A 23,468-nucleotide genomic window follows, 5' to 3' on the forward strand; every position below is an offset into this window, starting at 1 on the left:
ACGAACGACGTCGATATTCATTGTGCCGCGAGAGGAGGAAGGAAAGGGATATGAAGAAATGTTCAGCTCCGGAGACCATAGCAAACACGGTCAGTAAGCACTAGTAGATTTATGAGCATATACACGACATAATTTATGCAAAATGCATGCGGAAATGACGGTTTGAAATGTAAGAAAGAAATCCTGAATTTATTCATCTGCCATGCCTCAAACTGTAAATTTCAGGAACTTCTGCAATTTCCTTGTTGAGATATCATACTGGCTTTAAAGTTACTCTTCATGTAATATTCAGGATTTTTATATCTCCTAACGACTGCCAGTTTGTGTTTATTTCAACCCTCTGAAAATACGCTTTTATTTCAGGTTGGCTTTGCGCCCTTAACACACAAATATACTTTTAGGCGGGCCGCAAATTATTGAAAATTTGTCAAGAAAATATTCCAGAGCTCAACAGACAGATATCCTACATGCTCAGTGGAAAATAATGTAATCACTGGATCGGGTTAAATCGTTAGATTCTAAATCTGTTTACTATACGATAATTATAAGGTGGTATTCGGTTTGGATCAAAATGGGGCTTAAGCTGCCAAGAAGGGGGCGGGAAGGCATTTACTATGTTTTTCTGCACGATTTTCATATTTGTTTGGCGTCCCAAGAGGGGGGTTTCACCCCTAACCCACGGCCGTGGATTTGTAATAGTTTTTTTGTATCGAATTGGATGCGGCCATGTAAAATATCTCTTTAGTTCAAGTCGTATTCCTCGCAAACAACGAATACTATGTTGGTGATGGTTTTGTTCAAATTCAGTGCGTCTCTTTTTTTTTTGGGGGGGGGGGACTTTCTTCATCCAACTTCCTCTTTGGAGATGTCGTTCAATATGAATCCGTTCGGAAACAAGCATATCTCTACCCGTTGAATATTACCTCTCTTTTTCAAGATACCGCTGTTTTTGAGTGTTATGTATTCATATTTCAAAGGTCTGAGCCACAGGAAACCCACATAATGTCTTACATTTATGGAGATAATGTTGAAATCTCCGGTTTCTTTGCATCTGACGCGGCCGCCACTTTTGGCCTTGCATCAAGCAGTGAAAAGAGCAATCAAATTATGAGCCAAAACTGCAAACATCAGACTGGCGGCCCATTACAGTGCACACAAAGTAACTACAAAATCACTGTAACAAACACGCTGCACAACCGGGGTAACAACTGTATCTGAAGCAACACTTTTGAAGAGAAATATAAGTGACTAGAATAAGGACAGCATTCATTATAACGGACCAAAATGTTCTGCCCCGAAATGTCTACATTTTATAATTGCACGAAAATCACATATTTACAGGGAATAGTTGTGTGGACGTTTACATTATACTTTTAAAAATTGATGGTCTTCCAACTATCATCTGTCCAGGGGAAACACATTTTAGAGCCACCATTAGTGCATTATACTTTTACAGTGCTGCTCGAGTACAATTGTACATGCAGATATAATGTCTTAAAAGAAGACGACTTCAAGCTTTTTGAACGTGTAGAATCCCAATGGAACTAACATTAATCGATCGCCTATTATGGGAAAACGTCACACATGCAGATTTTGTGATAGATATCTATTATACACAACAGATAATAGCGAAACTTGCTGTTGATGTGCTATTAAACTAACTTCTTCGATTCGCCTCACTTTGCAGGTTACGGACTGAGCTTCTGAAAAGAAGATTGTAAGAGACACATCTTGAACTTTGACCCGGAACATTTGGAGAAAACTCAATACACTTTCACCTTTGCTATACTGGCTAAAAGATGGCGTTTGATTGCATCGAGAAAGTCATCAAGTTGTTCTTCTTCAACTACGGTGGTTTCATCGCGCGACACCCGATCCCTTTTCTGCTGGTGCCGCCACTGCTGGCCGGGGCACTGGGGGCTGGGATGATGTTTCTGACGACCGAGAATAGTTTGGAGAATCTGTACACTCCCGACAATGGACAGGCAAAGGCGGACAGAAACACGGTGGACACACTGTTTGGCGAACACGGTGACAATGACACGTTGGTGTCACATCTGTCGAATATTTGTCGAGAGGGCAGCGTGATCATACGCCACAAAGATGGACAGAACATCCTGACCCAGGCAGCCATTGATGACATTTTAGATTTACACGAACAGATCATGAACATCCGCATTACCCTGGCCAACCAGGAGTACAGATTCACTGATCTCTGCGTGAAATTGGATGGTGTTTGTAACGAAAACCCCATTCTGGCTGCCTATGATTACAACTCGTCTAAGGTTCCGTCGACCACCCTGACATTTCCCCTCTATACCTCACCAACCGTTAACACCGTAACTTATTTTCTCGGTGGAGGACTAGGCGGAGTGACTTTTGTAACAGGTTCTCAAGATGATGTCCTCTCGGCTGAAGCTATTCGGTTGTCCTACTTCTTACGATACGAAGACAGCGTGGAGGACCAGCGAAGCGCCTTATGGGAGGAACAGTTTCTTGAAGTGGCTGAAGCTTTTACATCATCAGTCATCACTGTAACTCGTGAGGTGTCGAGTTCCATCGAGACCGAACTAGACGACACTAGCTCTGGAGGCCTCAAGGATATCACAGTGACATTCACAATTATCTTGATCACGTTCAGCGTGTGCTCGTGTGTGATGCTAGACTGGGTGCGTAGCAAGCCTTGGTTGGCGAGCTGTGGTGTCCTGTCTGCAGGGCTGGCTGTGTTGTCCGCATTCGGTCTCATGAGCTATATTGGAGTACCCTACATTAATGTTGTAGGCTCTTCACCAATCCTCATAGTCGGTAAGTTATTGGGTGGTCAAGAATGACCCAATCACCGTTTTGAAATGGTTAAAATTAATCATATGTGATTGGGCTCATCCGATCACCGTTTTTCTTCTTTCCTTCTTTCTCCTTTTTTCAGACACTAATTCTCCGCAAGTTTTCTTCTCAACAGTTTATAGTATAAACATCCCTGATCTAAAGGTGTACATATTACTCTGACGTCATGATGACGTCATCAGGTAGAAAATTACAAGCGATTTCGTTTTAAAAGGTTACCATCTTCTGTCACATATATTTCTTTAACAAACAATCAATGATGTAAATTATTTTGTAATCAGAAACTTAGATCAGTAATTGATAAACACAATTATTTTGTTGTATACGTAAACTCGCTGCACCTGTTTTGCGGGGTTATCGGAAGGTCAAAGTTTTAGAAATAGAAAGAATTAAAAATGCCAACAGAAGCCTCAAATCAAAACAACCCAAAATTTCTTCTAAACTGTTAATGGGATGATGATCAAACCTGGTATGTTCTGGGACGTGGCCCGGGGTCCGAAGATGTAAAATAGATTAGTGACGTCATCATGACGTCATCAGGTGTCAAATTGCAAGCGATTTACGGTCACAATTTCTATAGTTTTTTTGAACTATATTTTTCAACTGAATGGAGTATCGTTCTGATTGTTTGTAATCAGTTAGACATTGCCTCTGGCATTATTTTGGATTTTACTTTCTGCGTTTTTAACTCGACAAACGCAACTCTTTAGTTGTTTTTTAACTTGTTTTTGGAGGTTTTCTCCGACTAACATGCTGTACATGTTGTACACCTAACACAAATTGTTTTGTGAACAGAGAGACTTCACGGAATGAAATTGAACATACTGTTTGTAAAATTAAGTCCTATACCTATACCTTTTAAATACAAAGTACTCATGTTTGTATCACGTACGCTTTCCGTAAAACGACTCATCCCGAGCTTCATCAGTTTGATTTAAAGTATCTAAACAGTTAACTGTTTGACCACGTTTTGTGATCAATCAAACAAAAGTCCGCATCTTTGAGAATCATTGTATTTCTGCTAGATTGTGATATCTCTCGTTGACAAAACCACAAAGCCGTATCAATTTTATACAAATCAAGAATAATTCTATGATTGTTTGTGCTTAAAGCTGGTGTAAACGTGCTTTTTGGGTTGGACACCTAAAAAAATAAAGTTTCAAATCGAATTGATAATTTCCTAGCATTAAATTAGCTATAAGCTTTCCAATGACACATCGAACGAAACAACTCAACCCACGAAAAGTAACCAATTAATTAATTTCAATATTCGAACTGTTATGAGATCGTAAAGTCTTGACATGTTGTTGCAATGAAGATAAGAAGGCGTTTATTCAACTGTCTTGCGCTTCTCATTTAATATTGGCAGTAAATTCAACAACTGCGTGTGATTCCTTGAATAGCAAAGAAAAGGAAAAAAAACAAGGAAATCTGGTGATCAAACTTATTACGTTGCTGTGACTTTGCGAACTCGTGTAGTTGATGCTTAGTCTTCGTACCAGGTGCATCCTTATACTTTGCACCAGGCGCACACAGCAAATTTCCCACGCTACCTTATTGTTGTCATGTCATGACATCCCATCCCCCATACGTGACAGAATGTCAGAAAAAAGTGCAGATAGGGGAATATCTGGGCAGCGTTCTGTGTAATTACTGTCTATTTATTAAGGGTCGACCGTTAATGAGACCGGATATCTGGCAGAAAACAGTCTAACATTCGACAAATCATCAGATGTCTTGTCCCTTTCTTAACCTCTGGACCATGCGTTCGACAGCTATACCTGGTGATGGGGTTGTCCCGGATGTCTGAATTCCACTGAACATTGTACCGTTGGCAACGTACCCTTAGTTGAGACTGGTCCAGTTTCAAGTTCACCTCGTTTATGGGGTTGTCGGCTGCCCTGAAGCCGGTACCATTGTCGCTGACTAAAGCCCGGTTCATACTCGGCGCGAAAGCGAAAGCGAACGCGAATTTGTGACGTCGTGGCAAGTATTCGCGCTGCGAATTCGTAAAAGTTGAACATATTTCAACTCGGGCGAATTTCGCAGCGAATGTTTCATGACGTCAAATTCGCTTCGCATTCGCTTTCGCATGAAGTATGAACCGGGCTTAAGGTGGATGGCGCCCCTGTGATGCTTACAAACCGTTCCAGAGCCTGAACACTTGGGTTGACAGATCTTGAACGCACGGTGCACAGCTCTAGTCACTGCACACGTGGACATAGCACAGTAGCCTTTGGTAGGAGTGTTTCGGTTCAACTTTACCTTTTACTGGTCCAAGGTAGTCCACCAATGTAGTCTGGAACGGGGGAGGACTCTGAACTCTGGCAAGTCAGCCATTTTCTCCTGGATTGGTTTGCTTTTGTGTTTCCTGCAAATGACGCATCCGTGCACAACGTACTGTGAAATGTTCCTGTCGCCGACAATCCAATACCTCTTCCTAACTTCAGCTGCAGTTCTCAAATGACCTAAATGAAGGGCATGTGTTTGTCTGTCACGCACAATCAACATGCTGATGTGATCCTTTTTAGGGTAAAGATATGGGTGTGGAACATCATAGGACAGAGGTGCACTGCCAACGCGTCCTCCAACACGATACACTTCGGTCATCTTCGTCTAAGAATTGATCCAGTTTCATGATGTTAGGATACTGGAAGTTAATATCCCTTTGCGCTTGCCGTATCCAATACGACTCAGGGGCCAAACTCACGAAGGCTTCGCAAATATACAGCGAAGCGAAAGCTTAGCGAACCACTTGCGAAATCGTTAGCTAAACGATGCGTAGTATTCTCAAAGGTTTGAGCAAGGCTTTCGCTAAATTGCTAAAGTTAGCGAACCTTCGACAAGTTCAACAGTGGGTTCTAATTAAGATTCGTACATCATACATCAGCGAACACGTCAAACGATGTGTTATGTAATCACTAGGTAAGGTTAAGCATCCTATCAATTCGACCTATAATGAAAAAATATACATGCACGGTGCATGGTTACACTGCCAAAGACGGCCAAGATGGCAACTACGCAAAGGAAAGCTCGATTCTCCCAAAAGTGGAGCGACATAGCCCCAATATTTTCAACAATTGTGCACATTTGTGTGATAGAAGCATGAAACCTCGCATGTTGGTTCTTCATCTTAAGTTTGGATTAGCCAGAGAACTTAGTGGCGTCAAAGTATCGGGGACTTAGACACAATATTGACTCTGAGTGCTAGTGTTTTAGCATTCCGGACATAGAACGTTTTCTGCTCTCCATCTTCAGGGTCAACTGCGATATTCTCTGGTGTCTTTGGCCAAGACACAGGTGGCAGCCTCAAGTACTCAAGTCCTTTTGATGACTCGCTACATTTCGTCACCGACACCACGAAGTAACACTCTACCGTGTTAAACCATATTTTTTTTGGATTTTCAGTTTTTTGGACTTTTAAACATTATTTATCAAGGCCTACCATTGCACGAAGTTTCAAAGCTTCAAGATCTTTACTTTAATAATTACGCTAAGTATCCATGGCAACTTTTGCGCAAAAGTGACAATGTTCGTGTTCACGAAGTAACACTCAAGTTCCATTTACCATTGCAATGCATGGCCCGCACTCTGCTCATAAGTGAGCAAAAAACGTTTTCACGAAGTAACACTCTTCTTGTAATAAGTTGTATGAGCGCGCGCGCGCGCGCCGACCTGAAGTTGATTTTTCCTCGTGTTGAATACATTGAAGAGTGTTACTTCGTGAAAACGAGAATTTACAGTTTCGCAGCCTTTTCGGTTTCACGAACTAACACTCATCTTTTTTCTCTTATTTCTTGTTCATTTAATACACAAACGGATGAAAAACAGCAGATTTAATAAATTCAATTCATCAAGTGTCCACAATGAGAAACCCAACTGAAAATACTCTGTCGTTTTGACGCAAAGTGTTGTTTTAGAAGGCGTTCAACTTTAGTAGCCATTTTCTCCGATTGCTAGTTTTTACTGATAAGTAGATGGGTGTTACTTCGTGGTGTCGGTGACGATTTCAGTAGCACTTCCTTTTCTTGAAACCAGGTCAATAATGTTCTGGTTTGACGGAACTTAAGCAATATCGTTGATAGGGTCAAACTCTGTGGGGATCTCGTTCAATTCGTCAATGTTGAACTGGCCTGCGACAGCTTTCTCCAGCCGCTCATCACCTTGTGCATGCTCAGCTACTACGTGCTTCAGGGTCACAATGGCAGCAGTTGGTGACTGTGTAGGAACTGTTGACGATAATAGATAACGGTGTTAGGACTGGACACAGATGTCAGAGTTCCTGTGCTCACAGGCTGTTTTGGAGCCGTTGACGATGAAAGAGACGGTGCTAATGAGGCTGGACTGGATACCACTGTCAGAGTTCCTGTGCTCACAGGCTGTGTAGGAACTGCGTTGACGATATAGGAGACGGTTCTGGTGTGACTGGACTGGATACCAATGTCAGAGTTCCTGTGCTCACAGGCTTTGTAGGAACTGTTGACGATAAAGTTAAAGGTGTTAGTGGGGCTGGACTGGATACCGATGTCAGAGTTCCTGTGCTCACAGGCTGTGTACGAATCGTTGACGATATAGGTGACTGTGTAAGTGAGGCTGGACAGGATACCGAAGTCAGAGTTCCTGTGCTCACAGGCCGTGTAGGAACTGTTGACGATATAGGAGACGGTACTAGTAAAGCTGGACTGGATACCGATGTCAGAGTTCCTGTGCTTACAAGTTGTATATGAACGGTTTACGTTGGGTTTGATTGTGGAGTTGAAGGCGGAGAGAGGAGAAACCATTGTTTGGCTGGGGAAAATTGCGACTGGCTGTCGATGACCCGTCTTGCACATATGTACACTTGGAAGAACTCCATTTCTAACTCTGCCATCTATTTGTTTCTGCAATCTCAGACTCTATTTTTGCTCTTCAATGACATCCATTATCTTAGAGTTTTTCTCTTCGATCTTTCCGAACAGTTGTTCTGCTTTGTTGATTTATTTTGCAACATTTTCAGATCACGTCGGTCATGGTGTAAGTTCCACAGGTTGGAGTACACTAGAGATGTCGAAGGTGTTATGAAATCGTAAATTTAGTCCTGACACGTTATTGCAATGGAGATGAGAAGACGACTATTTAACTGTCTTCTCATTAAATATTGGTAGTAAATTCAACAACTGTGTGTGATTCCTTGACATGCAAAGAACACGGTAAAAGCAAGGAAATCTAGTGATCAAAATTAGCACGATTCTGTGACTTTACGAACTCATCTGGTTGATGCTTAGTCTTCGCACCAGGTGCATCCTTATTCTTCGCATTAGGCGCACACAGCAACATTTCCCACGTTTCCTAATATGGAAAAAAGAAAACATGTCTGGACATGACACGAACTGGCAGCGTCACTAGACGTGAATAGTTGTAGCATTTCGCATAGAAATTGCTGAACTGGAGCGCGCCATTTAATACCACGTTTTAAAAAGTATAAAGGCATGCAAATGCAAACAAGCAAATGTATTTGTTACGGACATTATTTTTCATTACAATTCGTTCGGAAAAGATATTCATAGTTTACAAAAAGTACGTATATACCAGCTTTAATAATATACGATTATGTCTCTATATTTCTGTTCATCTTCTTACAAGGTATTGGGGTTGATGACATGTTCATCATGCTGGCTGCTTGGCGACAGACTGACGTCAGATGGTCAGTGGAACGACGCATGCGCCATGCCTTCTCTGAAGCCGCCATGTCTATTACCATCACGTCCGTTACAGATGCTCTGGCCTTCGGAATTGGCGCTATTTCGTCCTTCAGATCCGTCCGTATATTCTGTATGTACACGGGTGTGGCCGTCATCTTTGCCTACGCCTATCAGATCACTTTCTTCGGCGCCTGTATGGTGCTGACTGGTTGTCGCGAGGCAGTTAACCGACACTGCATGTCCTGCCTCAAAGTCCGACCTAAAAGTGAGCCTACGTCCAAAGCCTACACCTTATTCTGCGCCGGCGGTTCGTCCCAGCAAACCACTGACATGGAGGTACAGGACACAAACGACCACGCCCTCATGCTGTTCTTCAAGAAGTACTACGGCCCGTTTATCACGCGTTGGTGGGTGGTGATTCCGACAATATTACTGTTTCTGGGCTACCTAGGCACCTCCATCTACGGATGCACCCAGGTTCGTGAAGGTCTCAACCTTCGTAATCTTGCCAGGGATAACTCAATCTTGGCCACTCACCTGGACGCTAAAAACACCTTCTTTACTGAGTACGGTCCACCTGTGTCACTCGTGTTCACAGAGCCCAGAGACGTGTGGAATCCGCTGATACAAGAACTCATGGAGGAGACACTTGTAAAGATGGAAGAGAGTGAGTACACGTTCGATAAGGATCAAAATCTGACCGTGTCCTGGCTAAGAGACTATCTTGACTTTCTGGAAGCAATCAACGTCAGCAATCCTACCCAGGCTCACTTCATGGATATTCTGCTAAATACCTTTCTAGAGATCCCAGCGTTTCGGAGGTATGTGCTTGACATCACCTTCAGTGATGACAACCGGACCATTGTGGCGTCGCGATTCTTTGCTACTTCCAAGAACCTGGACTCAGAGGACAGGAAGAGATACATGATGAAGGACCTGCGGCGCATCGCAGAGGAAGCTGATCTACCATCCATTGTTTACCATCCGCTTTTCATTTTCTATGATCAGTACCTGGTGATCTTATCTAATACGTTCCAGAACATCGGTATCGCAATAGGAGCCATGTTTATCGTGTCTTTGTTGATGATACCTCATCCAGTATGCGCCGTCCTTGTCACTCTGTCCATTGTCTCAATCGTCACAGGGGTGGTTGGACTCATGACTCTCTGGCAAGTCAACCTGGACTCCATCGCCATGACCAACCTGGTCATCTGTATTGGTTTCAGTGTGGACTTTTCAGCCCATATCAGTTATGCGTACATATCGGTCAACACAAACTCCCGTCGTGACAGCGTCATACATGCACTCTACTCCCTTGGGATGCCGATCGTTCAAGGAGCCCTCTCCACCATACTAGGCCTGTTTGTCCTATATTTTTCAGACTCTCACATCTTCCGGACTTTCTTTAAGACCATGTTCCTCGTGATCTCCCTGGGGGCGCTACACGGCCTTCTCTTCATCCCTGTCGGCCTCATGCTAGCAATTCCAGTAAAAATTCGCAGGATGGTGTACGCGACCGAGAACACACGAGACTTTCGTGACGTCGAAGACAGAGGTATTGCCACTATGTCTCAATACTCACACAACAATAACCCGTACCCAATGAATGGTATGGCGAATTGCCGTATGTATCAGCCGACAAATGATGGCTCATACGTTAATAGTGGATACAGAGATGGTTTCCTGCCCTCACACATTAATGCTAGACAAGACGTTCTGCCTCAACATAACTGGATAAGCTAGGAAATATCCAATACGTCCCAACTATAGTTCGGATCGTCCCAACTTTAGTCGGGGTCATGTCAAAACATTGATTTTGGGGTTCACAGTTTAATCTTCAAGGGCAATTCAGCAGATGCACACTAAGGTAATAAGGAAAAACTTCGTACAAGTTCAGAACTTTTACTTTCCAATAGAAAGGTATAAAACTAAACCATAATATTTGATTTACCTTTTTGAAACCCCCTGTACTTGGTCCTGACCTTTCATCTTAGATGGAACTGAATTTTTATCTACGGAACTCCGTAGACAGTGAGATCTATTTCGTGCAAGTTTATTGTAAAAATGTATAGACTTATGTTAACAATATATTGGTGTGCAGAAGTGGATAAATGTGAATTCGCCAGTGAACACGTTTGCAACATATATGCGTTAATTTTGAAATTATTCCGTTGAAATTAAGGTGGTAGAGCTTTCTGCATTAATAGATATTTTCAGTGTTCAGTTTGCGATTTATCTTGGTTTACCTGTATAAGTAAGGACATACAAATATAATGGCAATTATAAAAGAAAGCTTATCTGATTGAAATCACATTGATTTTTTTAAAATCACATGATTTGTTTTGTTTTTAATCAGTAATTTCAATCAATTTTCGGGGTGTAAAAAGCTTATTTATGGCAAAATCAATTGATTGAGGGTCAATTCAATCATTTAAATCAACTAATTTTACATAAATGCAAAGTTTAATGCCGAATAAAAAAAAAATGTTTCTTGTCCGGGTTTTTTGAAAAAAGGGAGGAAGTGGGGCTTTTTATTGTTTATTTTAATTTTTTTTCAAGATTTTCAAGCCGCTATTTTAAAATTTCCTGCAACCGTTGGTGTTCCACTGTTCAAAGACACTTTTAACAATGAAAGAAGAGTTGGACAAGAGAACTGAACATATTTACAGTGTCATTTAGAGTTGGATTGGTATTGGTATTTATTTTCCGATGAATTTGTGAACTGTTCGGTGTTTTTTTCCTATATTTTTCCAAAATAAAAAATACAAAAAAAAAATCCAGGCGGCCTCCAAAAAGGAAAAAGGCGGGGACGAGAAACATGTTTTGTTTTTTTACTTCGCCTAAGATGTTGTTAACGTTACACATTCAAACACCCCTACTTAATCAGCATCGATTTGACCTAGGTTTTGCATATATCATTGGTTTGATTTAAGCCAAGATTCGAATCTTTATGTTTTTCTTCGAAGTTTGAATTTTAAGATCTTGTACAATATCAATGAATTATTCAGTCAGCACACTCAATTTTATGCAAATTAGGCATATTTCCACCACTTGGATTTTTTTGGACTTTTAGTATGTCATTTTAGGGACCTTATAAAAATGCACTGTGGTGAAAAAAATTCTGTTGCAATTTGTTTGAGGTTCACTCAAAAAATGAAGTATTTTGCCTGGACTATAAGTACTTTTAAAGTTCTATAAAACGCTGGGTTGGGCATGTTGATTGAACCAAAACAATTCGCATTTTTTTTTTGGGGGGGGGTCTGCGGCGTTTAACATTGAATACACGAACTGCCTTGGTTTGGGTCTCGGTCCATTCTACACTTTCCCAAATGTGCAAACAATTGCTATTAGGATAATCCATATTTTGTTTTTATTTTAAGGAGATTACATTTTTCCCATGGGTAGTTTGCGATTCACAATTATGCTATTTTCAAGCTTCACCTCGGTTTTTGTTTTTCAATAATTGTTATTTCAAAAGCAACATTATAGTTATTCATTTTAAAATGTGCCATCACACGAATTTATTCAACGTTGCTTAGTTACTTATTTTTTTCTTCACAAAATTCAAATTATAACTATGCATATGCCAGACAATATGCGGCTCTTCATCGTTTTCAAAAAGAGCCACATAATGTGGATTTTGAAGAAAAAGCGTTTTCGAGATAATCACATAAGAAGTTTCTCCTATTTTAAATCTGCCTTTCAACAACTTTGAGAGCTGAATTATACGTAAACCCAGTAATTGGAATGAATACAGTAATTAATTAGTGGAAATTAATAAGTAAAGATATGTGTCTCTTCGCGAAAACGAAAATTCAAGTTTCCTACATTTTGGCCCTTTCTGTTCGATGTTTTTTTTCCCATATGGATGGGGGGCGCGTGTGTAGGCGCGCAGCTGAAGATATAACAAAGATATTAATTTGTTTTACAACGGTAATAGAGTGTGATTTTCAATTGGTCGAGAACGGAGCACGTGATGTGCCACAAACACGCATGTACTGTGTCAGGGGCATATACCCGTGGTACATGAGTGATGTACCTCACGGGGAACATTACCTTGATAGTCCCCACCGTTGAAAGTGTTGTTTCCACCGCCATGTAGAATAGGAAAAAATGCAATGAAAAAAAACCCACTTTGTACAAATATTCACGGGAGCAGTAATCGCGGATCTTTCCAAAATGATCATTGGCGATTACTGCACGCGCACGGCAAATGGAGGAATCAACCCCACAATTTCAGACGATTGCAATCTATTACCGTGTTGTAACATAACAATTGTTTCCTGCCGCGATTAGGGTCCATGGGTTTTGTACACCCTCGGCTGCAAATGGTATCCTCGGCTTCGCCTTAGGTGCCATTTGCACCCTCTGGTGTAAAAACACCATGTACCCCATCACAAGAGGGAACAATTGTATAGGGTTGCAGGCTAGTAAATCGGTCCGACGCCGGCCAAATCGCTGTCATAAAAGTTTGTTGCACTATTTGTTTTGCTGGATGTACAAGTGTTGACAATTCATTTTATGCTGTGATGTCATTGATTTGCATTTGAAGTAACGTGTGTATGGCTCTAGAATTTGGACCGTGCATCTTAGACTCCAGGGGGTATTAGTATTCACAATGGGACTGGCATTTAACAATTGGGTGGGGCCTTTTAGTTATGTGCATTGGAGTGTGTGGCAGTGGTGTGGGTGCAGCTTGTGGGTGTGTGTGTGTGTGTATGTATATAAGCGTGCCTTCCATATCTACCCATTGTCAGTTGTTTTGCGCGATATTACCTTAATTTTTCGACGAAAATTCCCCTTTAACAGCACATTTGTCCTGTAATCGATTTGGAATGCGTTCTAGGGGCCCTTTAGGTATCTTTCTAGCAACTTTCAAGAATTTTAATTTTTGGCCAAAATTGACTTTTCTCAAAACAAGTCAGAAATTCATCTGCATGCAAGAGGAACATCAAACAATACTCTAACACGCATAATTTTTCGACGGAAATTCCCATTTAATTTATTTTATCACTACAAGATAAAATGCATTATTCTGCACAGATACACACTGTGATCAGTCACGTAATTTTACTCAGTCTGCTGGTTGTTGCCATGGGGTACGTGCGCGCGGTAAACAGTAGGCTACTCGTTGGGCGTGGCCGGGGAACACCCGGCCGCCCCAATTAATTGCGGACGTGACATATTGAGGTCAGAGAAATTGTTCATATCGCTAAAATGATATGCATTGCGCACCCAAAGGGGTAAATGAAACAATTGATACAGTGTATTAAATCAAATTCATTAATTAGGCACAGAAAGCTCACTTCGGCTTAGCTTTTCGAAGCCGCTATACATGGAAAATATTTTCTTCAAACAAATGTAATTTCCAGCAATATTTCTAAACATGAAACTTCTACAAGAAAATCAAAGTTTTATTACCATTGTAACAGTGTCATTCTGTTAAGGCCCTGTCACACTGTCTGCGACTTATATGCGCTCTCACTGCGTCCTTGAAAAATAGCTGGGGCGCAACAACAGCTACTAGATCGCAGCGACAACTACATAGGTCGCCAGATGGGCGCCAGAGAGTCTTAATGGTCTTCGATGAGCGCAAAGGTCATTGAACATGCTCAAAACAATCGCAACACATCTGCGCTCTGGCCAGGGCTTCGTAATGACGCAACTCAGGCGCTGCGCAAGCGTGAATCGTTCGACATTGAAATGGCATTGAGGCAGCTTAGGTGCAAGGCAGTCGACGTAGTCTTCATGAGAAAGTTACTCGACTGCGATGAACTTGTAGAATACTTTGTTTAAACTGGACTTTGTATTGACCGTTTTGTCGTGGTATTTATACAGTGCAAGTGACGTCACATGAGCGTATTTTGATCGAATAGAGAGCGCAACGCATGCTACTAGGACGTATCAACAGCGAGCAGAGCGTAGTGTGGGCGCAGTGACAGCGCAGCGGCAGCGACTAGATCGAGTAATTGGGCTTGACAGGGGCGCATAGAGAGCAAGTTGAACGCATCGTAAGCGCGGAAAGAGCACAGTATGAGCGTAGCTTGAGCTTCTTTGAGACAGAAAGTTGTCATTTTATTGCGTCCTCGCTGCGATTGTTAAATTTATGGAAAACAATTGGTCGCCGTAAGGTCTCCTATGAGAGCGCATATAATGTGACAGGCCCGTTATGGTATACTATTGATCGGAACGAGTCACAGACATCTCAGGACTGACTCTTGACTTTTTGAGTGCGACACAGCTAGCATCAGTTGGAATTTAACCCATTCCGTCGGGTTGAGTTCTTCGTCTTCCCTGAGATGCCACGCCCTAAACGATACAAGAAGCAGGCCCGGAGGTCACCTCCCCCGTATGTCAGTGGTTGTCGCCGCGGGCCGGGACGTCCCCGGTAGTCTCTGGAAGAAAAAAAATGAATAAAGGCACGAGAGTAAACAAAGATAAGAAAATATTATATAAAATACATGTAATTACCTCTCTGAAGTCGATCTATTTCCTCCACTTTGTTCTTTTGATAGGAGTCGAGTCCAGAGGTCGCGCGTATCCTTGTTTTTACCCTGCACGTGTGCGCGCGCAACTTGGGACATTTATATAATTCTAAAGTGTTTACTCTAATGTGTTTATTCATTGTAAAAAAAAAAATTAAGCAACACACATGGCACAAAAAGCCCGTCTCGTGGCCGGTCTTAAACGGATGATAAAGACATGGCAAGCTGGTCTTTAACACTTTTTTAGTGTCACATATAATTTGGACTCCCATGAAATCTGGTGCCTTTTACGTTTCATTGGTTAAACGTTCAAATTCCAATGCATGCGCAATTCTACCAGTGAATCATTATTTCATAATCCGATATAGACCGCTTGCAGACGCGTTCGATAATCGACGCGCGAAGGCGCGCGACGCCATGTTGTGGGACAGGCGTATATCTATCCACGCACATTTTGTCCCAGAACATGGCTTCGCTCACCTTAGCGCGTCAATTATCGATCGCGTCTGCAAGCGGTCTATTCACACTGCACCAGCCCAGCTGCGTTTTGCGCGACATCGCGCAGAACGCACGACCATGGAGATGGAATGCGCGACGCGCACGCAATTGTGGACGGGCATTCCCTATTATAGTCAGAGGGGTGTTTTGCAAAACATGAAGTAAGATTGTTGAACAAAATGGTTAACAACGTCTAGTTTTTGACTTGTTTTGATTTTTGGACCGAAAAGATTTTTTTTTGACCAAAAAGGTATTTATGAATGGGAATAAATATATGTTCCGTCGGTTTTTAACACTCTCTTTAAAACCGGTGTGAGTCTGGATGGGTGATAATTATCCGAGACGAACCCATCCAGACTCACACCTGTTTTAAACAAGGATATTTACAATTTGAATTCAATCTTTGAGTCCAGTGGTCGTAGGTTGAACTTGTTGCCATATCTGTGTGTTTATTTTGCATTTTATAACTACACATATTTCCAAGACGTGGGCTGATTGAATTTTTTAACTTTACGTGTTTCCAAACAGTGGGTTGTTGGGGAAAGCATGCCCAAGTTTCGGGGCAAGTGAACCAAGGAATTACAATTTGAACTCAATCTTGGAGTCCAGTGGTCGGAGTTTGCAAATCTTGCCACAATAGTATCAGTTATTCCTACGTATAGTTGCATTTTATTGATTGTTTGGGCAAGCGGGTGTGTAAATGATATTTCCCATTACTACTGATTCTTTCAAACCAATGGTCAAGAGTTTGCTCTTAATCATTGCAATAATGCTATCCATTATTCTTTAATATGCATATCTGCATCTTTTATTTTACAACCATATGTACAAGAAGGGTTATGCAGTGATGGCGTCCATTATTCCTCAAGTTATTATCTATTTGTTTTCTTTGCATTTTATAATTTCCAAGCAATGAATGGTTTGGGCCAGCATGCCCAAGTTGTTGGGGCAAGCGTGCCAATGACATTTAAAATTTTCATTCAGTCTTTGAGTTTTTGAGTACTTGTTGTCATTATGCAGTGAGGGTGTACATTACTTCTCAATGTGTTATCTGTATGTTTACTTTGCATTTTACAACGGTACATGTTACCAAACAGTGGGTTGATTCGGCAAGAATGCCTACGTTTTGGGGTAACCTTGCAATAGAATGTTTCACATTTGAACTGATTCTTTGAAATCAATGGCCAGAGGCTGCGATTCTTGCCATAATGGTGACAGTTACTCTCTTACGTATCCATGTGTTCTATTGATTATTTGGGCAAACATGCCCAAGTTTCTGGGGCAGGTGTGCCAAGGACATTTCCAATAGTCACTGATTCTTTCAAACCAATGGTCAGGGTTTGCACTTAATCATTGCAACAATGTAGAGCTGCATCTTTTATTTTCCACCATGTTTACAAGCCAGGGTTTGTTTGAGTAAGCATGCCAAAGTGTTTGTGGCAAGTGTGCCCAGGATATTCGCAAGTTGCACTCATTCTACAAAACAGTTTGCACTACATGTATTTGCAATGAATGGCCAGGGTTCATTTTCCTGAAAGTTTTATCTGCATGCTACTACTTTGCAAGCTACAAAGGCATTTCCAAGCAACGGGTGGTCTGTTTTTTTTTAACTTGTTGCGGTGTTAATGGCAACTCATTTTCAGTACAAATTCAGGTAATTGCATTCCGTTGCAATACACTCCTTCACTGTTCGTGTTTAATTCACTCGTCGGGGTAGGGCTCTATGCGTGCTGCCTCAGTCGTCCCAGTGGGGCGCTTGTTGCGCGTTTGGCAAAGAAGGCCCTGTCACACTGTCTGCGATCTGTGCAGTGTATTAAAATCAAAGGCACCAATAATGAATGCAGTCTGTACAGTGTACACGGTTGATGTGGTGAAAAAAATAGCAGAAGTTGGGCTGAAAAAGAATAAAATAAACACATTTTTATTTGAATTTTTTTTCCTGAGAGGGATACTTTAAATTTGGCAAGAAAGACACATGCATGAAAGACTTGTGGTTGCAACAATCCATGCCTATATTCAGTTTGTAAAACCATGCATAAAGCTTTGTTGAAAGGCAATGGCATTCAGACACGTTTTGACAACTAGAATTGGAAGTTTCAACAAAAGTACTGATCGTAATTTCCAAGAGTCATTCTATCAAGCTGTGACATATCAGTACCTGTACATCATTTGCATGTTCATGTGTGTATGTATGGAACAAACTTTATGATGAATCTCTTTAAAAGTACTGTACATGTACATTGTTGTTTCTGGAACTGACATCTTGTAGATTAGGACGATGATTCCAACTGCCTGTTAAGGATACATGCCGCTGCCTCCGATTTGCAGAGCTGGGGCAGAAGCAGTCAGACAGTCTTGGTCTTGTACATGCACATACTGCAGATCATCTCGGTAGTTTTTGGTAGATCATATCCACAGCGCACAGGATCATGGAGACAGGTAGATGTAGAATTCTAGATGTATCATTTGAGGAAGTCTGCAGTGGGGAAAATGAATTGTTCATTTTGTAAATGATAATTTTTACAAAAGAAGTGTGATATTAATAAAATTAATGTCCACTAACAAACATGGCCATGATGACCGAAGAATCTTATTCCTCAATGTAGCTTGAATAAATCCAGCTGACATGCTCATATTCATTCACATGTAGCGCTGGAGACATAACCTATTCGTTAACCTACACCGCTTTCAAGCGCCGCTAGTGGGTTCAATTTTCGTCTGGTGCGTTGCCTTGCTTTCCACGACTGCTATTCACCACACTCTAACGAATAGGTTATGTCTCCAGCGCTACATGTCAATGAATATGAGCATGTCAGCTGGAGTTACTCAAGCTATCCTCAATGCTGCTATTTGTGTGAAACACCTTGTCCACAAATGCAAATTTTTGTCGGCAACATAGAGCTGCACACTTTTCCATTTCAAACCAATCTCCGAACATGTGAAGTCAACTGATTCTTATTTGTTGATTCGACCCTATTTATATCTATTGATGCACCCCTTAGTTTAGGCATGGAGGATTAATTTCTTCATGGTTTAGGGAGGGAGTTTGGGCAGAAGCTTTTTGACGCATATTAAACAAGCATGACAAGTTACATGTACTTTTGTAGTTCTTAAAAATTGAAGTTCTCTTGCAACTTTGCTGAGGAAGGAATCTGGTAATCACGAACTGTAATGACCGACATGACTGAGACCATGGAGACAGTTGACAGTTTGTTATAAAATATTAATATAATGACACTATTCTATTCTGCAACATATGTATCTATTAAGGTGGTTTTAAATTAAATCTTCTCTACTCACCAGTCACCATCGTTTTCACCCTTCACGTCCTCCGTTATTCATTCTAGCAGAGTAGTATAGCACCGTGAAAATGTAGGCAAAAATGCACACACACAGTAAAATCTCCATCATATGTGTTTGCAAGAACCGCAATTAATTCTTGAAAGTTTCAATAGGCATGCACTAACCTTCTGTTTATTCTAACTCCTTGTTTATCTGGTGCTTCTGGGGCGAGCTGCATAAGGAGGGGTATCCTGACTTGATGATTTTATTGCTATATATAGTATGATATGTAATGTGATGTATGGTCTTTTTGAAGGATTAATTACAATAAAAATGCAGATGGAACTATCTTTCTTCTTTCACATTCTCAAACTAAATAATTATTTAAATCTTAAAATTAATGTGGCCTGACGTTGCGAACTTAGCAAGTTCTTCTTCAGAGGCTAAAACAGAAATGACAGAGGTACACACATTAACATGGGGGTGCACACAAACATGAAGGGCTGAAAGAAGAAACACAAAAGGAGGATTAGGTGTGAAAGGTGTGGAAAGATGCAGGGGAGGGTGGAACAAAGAAACAAAGGGAGATGGCAAACCACAGGGGGTCTTGTGTAAACAGGGGAGGGACCAGAAAGGGGAAGGATCAAAGGTCACAGGGAGTGGGAACGGACAAAAGAGTGTGAGTGTGAAGGGATGATGTGGGGGGGGGGGGGAAACAGTATTGAGGTGGAAAGGGATGAGAGATGGGGGAAGATGGGTAAACACAAACAAGGAAGACCAGATGGATTATCTGTAACAGAAGACAATGGAGGAAAAAAAGGATTAATCATTTCCAAGTTGGATGTTGAGACCATGTGGTTGAATAGTTCGAAGACGATTCATCCACACTTTCTCTCTGCTGAGGCGAACTGAGTCCTTGCGATGGCCAAGAGATTCAATGCCCTGCAAAATCATATCAGAAATGGAGTGGTTAGGCAGGTTGAAGTGATGACCAACAGGGGTGTCTAGTTTCTTGGTGTTGACCGTTGACCGGTGGGCATAGAAACGCTTCTTGAGCGTATTCTTAGTCTCACCTACATACTGCACTCCATAGACCCTGCAAGAAATGAGATATATGACATTAGAGGTGTTACAAGTGATGTTACCAATGCGGGTTCTGTGGGTATAGTGACAGAAGAGTGGCCAGAAAAGGAGTCAGACTCCTGGATATGAATCTGGCAGACAACACATCTGGAACTGCACTTGAAAGTACCAATGCTGGGTGGGAGGGGATGTATCTAAGGAAGGGACTTCAGCTCGAACAATCAAGTCCCGTAGATTTCGAGGACGCCTGTAAGCCAATGTGGGGCCGTTGGGGATGGCGCGGGCAAGGCGATCTGAAGTATGGAGGATATGATGATTGTCATTAGTGATTTTGCGAAGGGGAGGGAGATCGGGGTGAAACGTGGTAACCAAGGGAATCATGGGTTTGGCCATGGCATCAGGGGCCTTTCCCGTGAGAGCTAGATTTCTGGGGATAGCTTTAGCTCTGGCAATAGCACGATGAACTTGGCGAGAGCTGTGACCCCTGGCCACTAAGTTGTTCCTCAGTATCTGTGTATGGCGGGAGAAATCGGAATCATTAGAACAAATTCTTCTGAGTCTGAGTGCCTGGCTAAACGCTATGCCAGTTTTGCAGTGCCTGGGGTGACAGCTGGAGGAGTGGAGGAACTGGTGGGTGTCTGTGGGTTTGGAATACAGGTCAGTGGTTAGTGAGTTGCCTTGCTTGCGGACGGTGACATCCAGAAAGTGGGTTTGGTGAGCCGAGAACTCCGATGTGAATTTGATGGTTCTGTGAAAGGAATTGATGTGGTTAGTGAAGGCCAAGAGACTGTCCTCATCACTGGTCCAGATGAAAAAAACATCATCAATATATCTCCATCAGATCCAAGGGCGACATGGGGCCGAGGCAAGAATGCGTTCTTCGAGGTCGCCCATGAAGAGGCAAGCCATCGACGGGGCCATGCGAGTGCCCATTGCAGTGCCGTGTACCTGTAGATAGTGTTCACCAAGGAAAAAGAAATTGTTCTTCGTTAGTATAAGTCTCATGAGGGTGCCAACATCACTGATGGGAGGAGTCGTGTGTCCTGCCTTGGCCAGAGCCAAGGAGCAAGCACGAACACCCTCCTCATGTGGGATGTTGGTGTACAGAGATGAGACGTCGAAAGTCCCAATGATGGCTGTGCTGGGAATCTGGTCCTTGATTCCTTCAAGCTTGCGTAGGAAGTCTGGGGTGTCGTGAATGTATGACGAAATCTGTGGGACAAGAGGTTTGAGAAAACTGTCAATGAACAGGGAGATGCGTTCCGTGGGTGAGCCATTACCGGAGATGATGGGTCTACCGGGGTTGCCAGCCTTGTGAATCTTGGGTAGAAGGTAAAATCTGGCAGTCCTACAATCACAGGGAGAAAGAAATTTGTGAGCTTTCTTGGACAACTGGTCACGTGATCGCATATCGTCAAGTACCTGTTGTATATCTCGACAGAAAGTGCCTGTGGGGTCAGAGTCAAGGTGGGTATAGTTAGTGCGATTATCCAACTGGCGGTGGGCCTCGTCAAAGTACTGCTGACGATCCATGATGACCACAGCTGAACCTTTATCTGCTGGCTTGATGATGATGTCGGTGCGAGAGCGCAAGGAGTTGAGAGCCAGGCGCTCCTCTCTGGGGAGATTATCATGAGTCCTGTGGGGGAAGTTGTCCGGGTTAGTGACTTGGGAATTGATAACTTGAACGTATGTCTCTATGGCTGGCACACGATTCTTGGGGGGTACCCATGAACTCTTGACTCGAAAAGGCTCTGGCTCACGCGGTTCACTGTCCAGGAAAAACTCACGCAGACGGATTCTACGGTAGTATTCCGTGAGATCTTGGCTGAGCTGAACCTGGTTCACAGAACGGGGAGCGGGACAAAAATTGAGACCCTTGGAGAGAAGTTTGCGCTCTGCGTCAGATATTGATGAGGAAGAAAGATTAACTACAGAGTTGACAGGGGGTTCTGGCGGTGGCGTGGTAGATGGGGACCTAGGACGTCTGAAACGTCTGTGTCTGCGTTGCTGTTGCTTGGCAAGCAAGCCACCAATCTTCTTGTTTCTCCTGTTGAGTAGGACAGAGTCAAGGTTAGACAAACCCCTTTCAATCTCATCATGGAAATTCCTGTACGTGGAGTCAGAACAACTGGACTTGAGTTGGGAGTCAAGGTGGGAAATATTCTGATGGAGGTCCTCACGTGTTAATTGACACTTCTAAGAGAGAATATTGATGAGTTTAATAGAGGCACCATGTATAACTTGATTCCATCTCCTTTGAAGGTGTGGTGGGAGGTTTCCTAAGCAGGGAGTGTGAGACAGTTGCAAACCTTTGGGGATAAATCGAGAGAGGGAGTAGAAACTGTAGTTATCCTGATGGTAGGAAAAGCGTAAGGCCTTTTCCTTTGCCTTTCGGAGCTGTTGGAAAGTGCAAATGGTGTCACTCATATCTGTAGAAAGGGAGAGAATAAATGGTTAATACAATAAATCAGTGGAGGAACACGAAGACAAAAAGTACAAGTCAAATGGAGTTGCTCATGCTTTTTGAAGGGACGCTGAGAGCAAAACAAAATTGTAGGTACCTGTAGTGTGGAGAGAACAGTTTGATTAGTACATGGTATAAAACGATCAAAAGAAGGAACAAAACAAAACACAATGAAACTTACATGTCAGCAAGGAGGATCACCACGAAGGGATACTGCAACAGAGAAGTTGAACATGAAAAAAAGTAAAACTGCTGCAAACTGCTTACTGACTGGATGGACCTGAAATATATAAATCTTAAAATTAATGTGGCCTGACGTTGCGAACTTAGCAAGTTCTTCTTCAGAGGCTAAAACAGAATAATACTAATTATTTCTGTATTATGCTTGAATAGTTGTAGTTGTGAAAAGAAAAGTTTCCTGCGTACGCTATGTTCTAGCTATGCAAATCATGAGTAGTAACTCAAGATCGTGAATACGTATAGCATGAGTGATAAACAAACAACCTAATTTCATGTATAGCTTCTATTTTTTTTTAAATATTAAATGATGATCTTGTACTTCTCCATAGAAATATACTTCCCTATAGAAGGTATGCGTTTTTATAGAATTATACTTCTCTATAGGAATGATCCTTGTATAGAAGTACTTCTCTATAGGAATTATACCTTTCTATAGAAATTTGGAGTCCATAGAAAAAATGATTTATAGAAATCTATAGAATTCTATGGGGTAAACAATTTCTATAGACTCCCACTATAGAAATTCTATAGAGAATTGGCGAGCCTGTAGAGTTCTATAGAACTGTATAAAACTTTTTTTGTAAGGGCATGCATGGGGTCACGCACTGCACAGGGCATACAAAGTCACACATGTGGTTGTGGAGAACAGGATCCAGTGTAGTACCCTGCAATGCACATGTACATTTTACATGTAAGTATGCATGGGCTTTATGTACAAGTACTGTTCAGTACATATTGGGGCAATATTTGTACATGTATGTTTTCATGTCGGTGTGTTCTTATTTGTGATAATTTAGTTATAATTTATGTACATTGTATATTTGATGGTAATCTCTTTTCCTTTGGTAATTTATGTTGTGTAGCATAACTATCATATTTTTTTAAAGT

The 23,468-nt window shown here is 41.9% G+C and overlaps 1 protein-coding gene across 1 annotated transcript; it reads left to right on the top strand.

The window, feature by feature from the left end:
* Positions 1-4: 4 nt before the first annotated feature.
* Positions 5-10,271, top strand: LOC119728840 (patched domain-containing protein 3-like). Its single transcript, XM_038201248.1, has 3 exons — positions 5-89; positions 1,688-2,805; positions 8,467-10,271. The coding sequence occupies exons 2-3, from the start codon at positions 1,800-1,802 to the stop codon at positions 10,266-10,268; spliced, it is 2,808 nt and encodes a 935-aa protein (XP_038057176.1). The 5' UTR covers positions 5-89; positions 1,688-1,799; the 3' UTR covers positions 10,269-10,271.
* Positions 10,272-23,468: the final 13,197 nt, after the last annotated feature.

This window comes from Patiria miniata, unplaced genomic scaffold, assembly GCF_015706575.1.
Source record: "Patiria miniata isolate m_02_andy unplaced genomic scaffold, ASM1570657v1 HiC_scaffold_1, whole genome shotgun sequence".
NCBI classification, from domain to species: Eukaryota; Metazoa; Echinodermata; class Asteroidea; order Valvatida; family Asterinidae; genus Patiria; species Patiria miniata.

Excerpts from the sequence above, each read along its gene's own strand:
- LOC119728840 (XM_038201248.1), top strand. The coding sequence starts at position 1,800 with ATGGCGTTTGATTGCATCGAGAAAGTCATCAAGTTGTTCTTCTTCAAC. Across the intron at positions 2,806-8,466 it reads TTCACCAATCCTCATAGTCG|GTATTGGGGTTGATGACATG; the intron begins GTAAGTTATTGG and ends TCTTCTTACAAG.